Source organism: Cherax quadricarinatus, chromosome 47 (genome assembly GCF_038502225.1).
Source record: "Cherax quadricarinatus isolate ZL_2023a chromosome 47, ASM3850222v1, whole genome shotgun sequence".
Classification (NCBI taxonomy): Eukaryota; Metazoa; Arthropoda; class Malacostraca; order Decapoda; family Parastacidae; genus Cherax; species Cherax quadricarinatus.
In genome coordinates this window covers 25,130,900-25,141,142 of record NC_091338.1, presented here as the reverse complement: position 1 = coordinate 25,141,142, position 10,243 = coordinate 25,130,900, and the positions used below count along the sequence as shown (strand labels likewise).

At 40.0% G+C, this 10,243-nt stretch overlaps 1 protein-coding gene across 1 annotated transcript in view; it reads right to left on the bottom strand.

Moving 5' to 3' along the window:
• LOC128696579 (uncharacterized) overlaps positions 1 to 10,243 on the bottom strand; it is an 80,475-nt gene that overhangs the window by 44,680 nt on the left and 25,552 nt on the right. Inside the window, exon 3 of the mRNA XM_070094764.1 lies at positions 5,041 to 5,272. Within this exon, the coding sequence (XP_069950865.1) occupies positions 5,041 to 5,272 (232 nt within the window). The remainder of the gene's footprint in view (positions 1 to 5,040; positions 5,273 to 10,243) is intronic.

The following is a 10,243-nucleotide window of genomic DNA, read 5'->3' as shown; positions in this document are numbered from 1 at the left end:
TGTCAAACGCCTTCTTGCAGTCCAAGAATATGCAATCCACCCACCCCTCTCTTTCTTGTCTTACTGCTGTCACCATGTCATAGAACTCCAGTAGGTTTGTGACACAGGATTTCCCGTCCCTGAAACCATGTTGGCTTCTGTTGATGAGATCATTCCTTTCTAGGTGTTCCACCACTCTTCTCCTGATAATCTTCTCCATGATTTTGCATACTATACATGTCAGTGACACTGGTCTGTAGTTTAATGCTTCATGTCTGTCTCCTTTTATAAAGATTTGGACTACATTTGCTGTCTTCCATGCCTCAGGCAATCTCCCTGTTTCGATAGATGTATTGAATATTGTTGTTAGGGGTACACATAGCGCCTCTGCTCCCTCTCTCAATACCCATGGGGAGATGTTATCTGGCCCCATTGCCTTTGAGGTATCTAGCTCACTCAGAAGCCTCTTCACTTCTTCCTCGGTTGTGTGCACTGTGTCCAGCACATGGTGGTGTGCCCCACCTCTCCGTCTTTCTGGAGCCCCTTCTGTCTCCTCTGTGAACACTTCTTTGAATGTCTTGTTGAGTTCCTCACATACTTCACGGTCATTTCTTGTTGTCTCTCCTCCTTCCTTCCTTAGCCTGATTACCTGGTCCTTGACTGTTGTTTTCCTCCTGATGTGGCTATACAACAGTTTCGGGTCAGATTTGACTTTCGCTGCTATGTCATTTTCATATTGTCTTTGGGCCTCCCTTCTTATCTGTGCATATTCGTTTCTGGCTCTACGACTGCTCTCCTTATTCTCCTGGGTCCTTTGCCTTCTATATTTCTTCCATTCCCTAGCACACTTGGTTTTTGCCTCCCTGCACCTTTGGGTAAACCATGTGTGTGTGTGTGTGTGTGTGTGTGTGTGTACTCACCTAGTTGTGGTTGTGGGGGTCGATTCACAGCTCCTGGCCCCGCCTCTTCACCTGGGGCCGCTACCCGGTCACTCTTCCTGCTCTGTGAGCTTTATCATACCTCTTCTTAAAGCTATGTATGGATCCTGCCTCCACTACATCACTACCACTATTCCACTTCCTGACAACTCCGTGACTGAAGAAATATTTCCTAACATCGCTGTGGTTCATCTGAGTCTTGCGCAACCAAATGTGACCCCTTGCTGCTGAGTTCCATGTCTGGAACATTCTGTTTCTGTCCACCTTGACTATACCTCTCAGTATTTTATATATCGTTATCATATTCCCCCTAACTCTCCTGTCTTCCAGGGTCGTCAGGTAGATTTTCCTTAACCTCTCCTCTTTGGACATACCCCTTTGTTCCGGGACTAGTCTTGTTGCAAACCTCTGCACTTTCTCTAGCTTCATAAGAACATAAGAAAGAAGGAACACTGCAACAGGCCTACTGACCCATGCGGAGCAGGTCCATGTCCCCCCCCGGATTAGCTCAATCTCCCCCGGATTAGCCTAATGACCCACCCAGTCTGGTCACCTCCACTCAATGAGCACGGTACCAGACCCAGCAGCACAAGCTAGTCATTTCCAACTCACACCCACCGACACCCACTCATGAATTTATCTAACCTATTTTTAAAACTACACAACGTTTTAGCCTGAATAATTGCACTCGGGAGTTTGTTCCACTCATCCACAACTCTATTACCAAACCAGTGCTTTTCTATATCCTTCCTGAATCTGAATTTTTCCAACTTGAAACCATTGGTGCGAGTGCTGTCTTGGCTGGAAATTTTCAGCACGCTATTTACATCCCCTTTATTTATTCCTGTTTTCCATTTATACACCTCGATCATATCCCCCCTAATTCTACGCCTTTCTAGAGAGTGCAGATTCAGGGCCCTCAGTCTATCCTCATAGGAAAGATTTGCGATACATGGGATCATCTTTGTCATCCTCCTCTGTACGTTTTCCAGAACATTTATATCCATTCTGTAATACGGTGACCAGAACTGAGCAGCATAGTCTAAATGAGGCCTTACCAAGGATATATAGAGTTGAAGAACAACCTGAGGACTTCTATTATATATACTTCCAGATATGAAGCCAAGAATTCTGTTAGCTTTATTGCGAACACTAATGCACTGTTGTCTTGGTTTTAGATTACTGCTAACCAGAACTCCTAAATCCTTTTCGCAATCAGTAGTATTAAGATCTGAATATTAAAATGGTATACAATACCGACAGGATGGTAGTTAAGACACATAGGCAACATTTAAGCAACTTTTTTTCCGAAAAGTTTCGCCTACACAGTAGGCTTCTTCAGTCGAGTAAAGAAAGTAAGCAGGAGCAGTAGAGATGTGAAGACGACGTAATCAGTCCATCACCCTTAAAGTCGTAGATTTGAGGTTGTCAGTCCCTCAGCCTGGAGAAGCTTGTGTTATGTAAGAATGCACTTACATAACATAAAGGCTTGTGTTATGTAAGAATGTACATACATGACACAAGCCTTTACACGTCTTCAGTTCCCATCTTTCTTCATCCGAGATTGCAGACTCAAGGCACAAGCTATCCTCAACAAACCGCCCATGGAACAACCCCCTAAGCAGTTCATAGTGCTCCCATGTGGTGATGTTGCCACGAATACTCGCCGGGCACTTGCTATGAGTAACATCAACGTTTCCACCATAAACACATCATCTATCAAAGACCTTACTACGAAACGCAGCCCCACACCTCTAACTTCTGCAGCAGGCGTCTACACTATCCCCTGTGGATTCTGTCCCAAGAAGTATGTAGGCGAGACAGGCAGAGATCTTGCAGTCCACCTGAATGAGCATCGAAATGCCTTTAAGAGAGACGATGTAAGGTACGCCTTTGTCCTCCACAGAGACTCCACGGGCCATTTGATGAACTGGAATGAGGCACAACTCTTTCTCACCGAACCAGACCTCAGACGCCGACGGTGCTTAGAAGCCTCACTAATCGCCGTCACCGACACTATAGAACGTAACACTGGAAACTACAAAATTTCAAAAACATTGGCATACATGATACTTAAGCACCACCAACCCAACAACACAGGAGTCACATGATTTCATCGTCTACCCGTCCTCATCCCAACATGACATTCTTCAGGTCACCGTGCGTCACTCAAACCTCACTCTCCGCCTATGTATATAATGTCTTTCTACCTCTGTATGTTAGAAGTGATCAAGGTCCCAGGACCGAAACGTGTTCTAATAAATATGTCATAGTGTTTGCTTACGTGTCTTTGTAAACTGCTACTACTACTACTACTACTACTACTACTACTACTACTACTGCTGCTGCTGCTGCTGCTGCTGCTACTACTACAACTACTATTGCTACTACTACAACTACTAATACTGCTACTACTACTACTATTACTACTACTACTACTACTACTACTACTACTACTACTATTACTACTACTACTATTACTACTACTACTACTACTACTACCAACAACAACAGTAATAATAATAATAACAATAAAAGAGGTAAAATGAGGAGAAATGTGATGAAGAGAGCAAGTGGAAGACAAGGTTAAATAAATTAGATGTCAACAGGGTGTTAAGAATATCTAACCAAGAAATATCTTGAAACAATGAATTCAAAATGAATTAAACTGAGATTCGGAAATATCTGGAGATACTGTTTCAGCAATACAGTTGAACATGTGTGAAATAATCTGCCAAATAGAAGCAAAAACGTTGAGCAGTTTTGACGAATATTTGAGCGAGAAGAACCTACTGAAGTGATCCGCTGTTCTTATATTTCTCATGATTCAATTCAATTCAAACTTTATTCTCTGTAAGTATTACAATGCTGAGTTTACAGAATTTGGTTATTGTGTGGTTTACATGTAGTAAAATAATAATTACAGAGTGTACCACTAGAACGCCTAGCATGGCTAGGCATTTCGGGTAGAAAGCAGAAAAGCACTGATCTGACATTAAAGTTGTTGACGAGTGGAACAACTGACAAAATAGCACCATAAAGCAAGTACTTTTAGTAGTGAGTCCCGAGGTTGTGTTGGTAGCACACACTGCCGGCTGGAGTGGAAACTTGGGGCATGTTTCCTTATTTCTGCTTCCTTTCTTCACCTAGCAGTAAGTAGGTACATGGGTGTTAGTCGACTATTGTGGGCTGCATCTCGGGGAGTGGTGGTAGTAAGGTAATAATAATAATAATAATAATAATAATAATAATAATAATAATAATAATAATAATAATAATAATAATAATAATAATAATAATAATAATAATATCTGTATTTCTACAAGTACATGTACAAGGTATACAGTCCTAGCTGACATCAATGACATACTACTATACAGAGAACCCTTTGTTATGCAGAGCATTTCGCGCAAATTAGGTCAGTTTTGTCCCAGGATGCAACCCACACCAGTCGACTAACACCAAGGTACCCATTTTACTGATGGGTGAACACTGACAACCGGTGTAAGGAAACACGCCCAATGTTTCTACCCTTGCCGGGAATCGAACCCGGACACCTCACCGTGTGAAGCGAGAGCTTTTTGCCACCAGGCAAGGAAGGGTAACAGTTCTCATACTGTAAAACTGATATGTGCGTAAATATTAGATTTGATAGGTGCATGAGTAGGTATGGTTATCCATGAATGTTTTTATGTGTGACTAATTATTTATTCACTGAATCCACTGAATAAATGAGGAAAAATAAGAGGGGTTATTGTGTCTTATTTACACGCCGTCGATATATTCTGCCATGGTATCCCCACTTCATAACCAGTGCACTGACTGACTGTATCAAGTGTACATGCAGTCACTGAGAGGTATACACCTCTCAGTGACTGCATCCTATGTACACATGTCTTCCTGTGACTGTATCCAGTGTACGAAAATTACATTTAATGTACATACATGGCAATAATTTTTTCTGGTGTGAGTGTATATTCCTCTAACTCAGTCCAGTGTATTCACATGCTACTAGTGTACTAGTGCATCTAGTGTACACACGGTACCACTAGAGTCATTATCTCCATTCTTCAAAAGGGGTACCAAGCGACGGATCACACCGTTACACAATACCTCCACCAACCTGTGCCAATCAGAAGGAAGTCGCCGTCGGTGCTGTTCATCAGGTCATTGTTGTTGATGGCGTTCGTGAGGAAGCCGAGGTCAGTGTTCTCAATAGTGAGCTCGATCTTAATGTCAGACTCTCCCATATCCAGGATCCAGAGAGTCTCGCAGTAGTTGCAGTAATGAAAGTTTCCATTCGGATCTGGAGGGGCTACAATGGTCCCGCTCTTATTATACAGGTTGTAAATGGCCTGGAAGACATCGATAAATATGAGTTAGCTATAATTCACAAATTACACGTGGTATGATGATTATGTTCTTGAAAAAGTCGTAATGAACGACTGTAACTAATTGTTCACGTCTTCACTGAGCAATTTTGGTTACATCAGAGGAGGGCCGTGTAACTTCTATTAACTTTATTAACCTGCACAACCCCAGGTAAATTTGTCTTAACCCACGCACCCAAATCTCAAAAAAAAACAAAAAAAAATTGACAGCATAAAAAAAATGAATTAATATCCAATGAAATTGAATTCACATTTTATTGAAGATTTGTAAAACCAAAGGACTCTAAGATACGGCATTCTTAAGTCTTATGATGAGGCATTCTTTAATCTTAAGATGAGTCATTCTTAAGTCTTATGACAAGGTATTCTTAAGTCCTAAGATGAGGTATTCTTAAGTCTTAAGATGAGGCATTCTTAAGTCCTAAGATGAGGTATTCTTAAGTCTTAAGATGAAGCATTCTTAAGTTATATAATCTAAACAATATCACTATTAATTAAGTAAACTTGACACACTGTGACTTTTGCGGTCCAGTAAGAACGTGAACTTTGTTTTCTGGAAAACAAATCAGAGATAAAATTTTGATGCTGATCAGAGGATCGGCATGGATACCACCAAATTTTTTTTTTTAACTTATGTAGTACAATGGCAACTTTGCCGGCACACAAAACTTAACTGTTAATATGCTAGCCAGTAGATGTATCAGTCATTAAGAGGAAGACTCAAAAATATTTAACGTGATATATCAGGCACATAAATTTCACAGAATTTTACACATAACAATGGCAGACATGCACCAGCACACTTGAATTTTCCCTCTCCGCTGTCAGTGAATTAAAAGGCTTCGTTATTCAACGTTTTAAGCCAATCAGCCGAGAATTTGGAAGGTAATGAGAGCGACTCAGTGCTACGGTTCAGAGGGCTAATTCCTGCTGTATCTTGGACACGCGCCTCAGCTCTGAGGAGCTAGATGAGAGTTTTGCATTATAATCTGTGATAAACACGTAGCAATATGTTCTTCAAATGTATCCCTTAAACCTCATGTACTGTATATGTCGGCTTTGTACCAGCAATGTGTCTTTTAAATCTTTTGTATCATGTTATGTAATAAAATATACCTATTGGTATATTTTGGAAGTGGAATGGCTTCAGGAATAAATCCAAATATACTTCCTCGAAGCCTTTTTATTCACTTCTCCGAACTCTGAACCCACTATAGGTTCTCCGAACCTGTAGTGGTATCGACTCCTGCTGACTGCGATTTTTCTCTGTATATTCTCACTTGTTTCTGCGTAGTGCATTGATATATAAAAATCGCTTGTAAGGTCAGAACATACAGGAGGAGATTGAAATAGCTTGAAACCATGCTTGAGGATCACTAATGTGCCTGGACTGGGAAAAACACATGGCTTGTAAACTAGGCTACCCAGCTTTGGAGGTATTTGTGGCCGAGTGAATAAGAGCGTCACTTTGGTAGCCTTGTCAGTCTCCCTGTAGTGAGTTTGACTCCTGCTGATTGCGAACTCTGTCTCTCCCTCTGTCTCTCCCTCTGTCTCTCTCTCACTATATATAAATATATATATATATATATATATATATATATATATATATATATATATATATATATATATATATATATATATATATATATATATATCTAAAGTTATGATATAGCACGTAATGAAAGTAGTTTGTTAGATTATGTATTGGTGGATAAAAAGTTGATGGGTAGGCTCCAGGACGTACACGTGTATAGAGGGGCAACTGATATATCGGATCATTATCTAGTTGTAGCTACAGTTAGAGTAAGAGGTAGATGGGACAAGAGGAAAATGGCAACAACAAGTAAGAGGGAGGTGAAAGTGTATAAACTAAGGGAGGAGGGAGTTCAGGTGAGATACAAGCAACTATTGGCAGAAAGGTGGGCTGGTGCAAGTATGAGTAGTGGGGGGGGGGGTGAAGAGGGTTGGAATAGTTTTAAAAATGCAGTATTAGAATGTGGGGCAGGAGTTTGTGGTTATAGGAGGGTGAGGGCAGTGGAAAGAGGAGTGATTGGTGAAATGATGAAGTAAAGGGAATGATAAAAGAGAAAAAGTTAGCTTATGAGAGATTTTTACAAAGCAAAAGTGTTATAAGAAGAGTAGAGTATATGGAGAGTATAAGAAAGGTGAAGAGAGTGGTGAGAGAGTGCAAAAGAAGAGCGGATGATAGAGTGGGAGAGACTCTGTCAAGAAATTTTAATTAATGAAAATAAGAAAATGTTGTAGAGTGAGTTAAACAAGTTAAGAAAGCCTAGGGAACGAATGGATTTGTCAGTTAAAAACAGAGTAGGGGAGTTAGTAGATTGGGAGATGGAGGTACTGGGTAGACGGCGAGAATATTTTGAGGAACTTTTAAATGTCGACGAAGAAAGGCAGGCGGTAATTTCATGCACTCTCCAGGGAGGTATATCATCTTTTAGGAGTGAAAAAGAGCAGGATGTGAGTGTGGGGGGGGTGCGTGAGGCATTACGTAGAATAAAAGGGGGTAAAACAGCTGGAACTGACGGGATCATGACAGAAATGTTAAAAGCAGGGGTCGACATAGTGTTGGAGTGGTTGGTATTTTTGTTTAATAAATATATGAAAGAGGGGAAGGTACCTAGGGATTGGTGGAGAGCGTGTCTAGTCCCTTTATATAAAGGGAAGGGGGACAAAAGAGATTGTAAAAATTATAGAGGAATAAGTTTACTGAGTATACCAGGAAAAGTGTATGGTAGGGTTATTATTGAAAGAATTAGAGGTAAGACAGAAAGTAGATTGCGGATGAGCAAGGAGGTTTTAGAGTGGGTAGGGGATGTGTAGATCAAGTGTTTACATTGAAACATATATGTGAGTAGTATTTTGATAAAGGTAGGGAAGTTTTTATTGCATTTATGGATTTAGAAAAGGCATATGATAGAGTGGATATGATAATGGGCATATGATAATGTGGCAGATGTTGCAAGTATATGGAATAGATGGTAAGTTAATAAATGCTGTAAAGAGTTTTTATGAGGATAGTGAGGCTCAGGTTAGGTTATGTAGAAGAGAGGGAGACTACTTCCCGGTAAAAGTAGGTCTTAGACAGGGATGTGTAATGCCACCATGGTTGTTTAATATATTTATAGATGGGGTTGTAAAAGAAGTAAATGCTAGGGTGTTCGGGAGAGGGGTGGGATTAAATTATGGGGAATCAAATACAAAATGGGAAGTGACACAGTTATTTTTTCCTGGTGGTACTGTGCTTATGGGAGATTCTAAAGAAAAATTGCAAAGGTTAGTGGACGAATTTGGGAGTGTGTGTAGAGGTAGAAAGTTGAAAATGAACATATAAAAGAACAAGGTGATGAGGGTATCAAATGATTTAGATAAAGAAAAATTGGATATCAAATTGGGGAGGAGGAGTATGGAAGAAGTGAATGTTTTCAGATATTTGGGAGTTGACGTGTCAGCGGATGGATTTATGAAGGATGAGGTGAATCATAGAATTGATGAGGGAAAAAAGGTGAGTGGTGCATTGAGGTATATGTTGAGACAAAAAATGTTATCTATGGAGGCAAAGAAGGGAATGTATGAAAGTATAGTAGTACCAACGCTCTTATATGGGTGTGAAGCTTGGGTTGTAAATGCTGCAGCGAGGAGGCGTTTGGAGGCAGTGGAGATGTCCTGTCTAAGGGCAATGTGTGGTGTAAATATTATGCAGAAAATTCGGAGTGTGGAAATTAGGAGAAGGTGTGGCGTTAATAAAATTATTAGTCAGAGGACTGAAGAGGGGTTGTTGAGGTGGTTTGGTCATTTAGAGAGAATGGATCAAAGTAGAATGAGAGGGAGAGCGTATAAATCTGTAGAGGAAGGAAGGCGGGGTAGGGATCGTCCTCGAAAAGGTTCGAGGGAGGGAGTAAAGCAGGTTTTGTGGGCGAGGGGCTTGGACTTCCAGCAAGCGTGCATGAGCATGTTAGATTAGAGTGAATGGAGAAGAATGGTATTTGGGACCTGACGAGCTGCTGGAGTGTGAGCAAGATAATATTTAGTGAAGAGATTCAGGGAAACCGGTTATTTTCATATAGCCGGACTTGACTCCTGGAAATGGGAAGTAAAATGCCTGCACTTTAATTAAAAGATGGGTTTGGGATATTAGGAGTTTGGAGGGATATGTTGTGTATCTTTATACGTATATGCTTCTAAACTGTTGCATTCTGAGCACCTCTGCAAAGACAGTGATTATGTGTGAGTGAGATAAAAGTGTTGAATGATGATGAAAGTATTTCCTTTTTGGGGATTTTCTTTCTTTTTGGGTCACCCTGCCTCGGTGGGAGACGGCCGACTTGTTTAAATATATATATATATATATATATATATATATATATATATATATATATATATATATATATATATATATATATATATATATATATATATATATGCAAAACAACTGTGAAATAATAGAGAAATTCCAAGCGCTTTCGTGACTACTCACATTATCAAGGAACTATGAAAGTAAAGCATCAAAGGAAGGTATATAAGGGGTCTAGCCAACACCTCACTATCAGATCCCACAACAATTAAACACCTGACGCACGACTCATAAGAAAGCAAGCCCGCCGGCCCAACTAGACAGGTCCTTCACACAACCCACCAACAAACTATTCTACCCAAGAAATAAGAAATTTAAAAAATTATTATTTGTCCAGTGTATTATTAAATTCTTCCCAAATTCAATTAATTATAAATGGATCTAATTTATATAAACCAAAGGAAATATTCATATTATTGTCAAAACTGCTTTTTATGAAACAAGATTCAATTATATTCCTGTCGACCAGGAACTTGCTTGATACTACTTTCTCAACTTTTTGAAAATCAATTGGATGGTTAAAATCTCTTACATGAATAAATAGAGCATTGGAATCTTGTCCA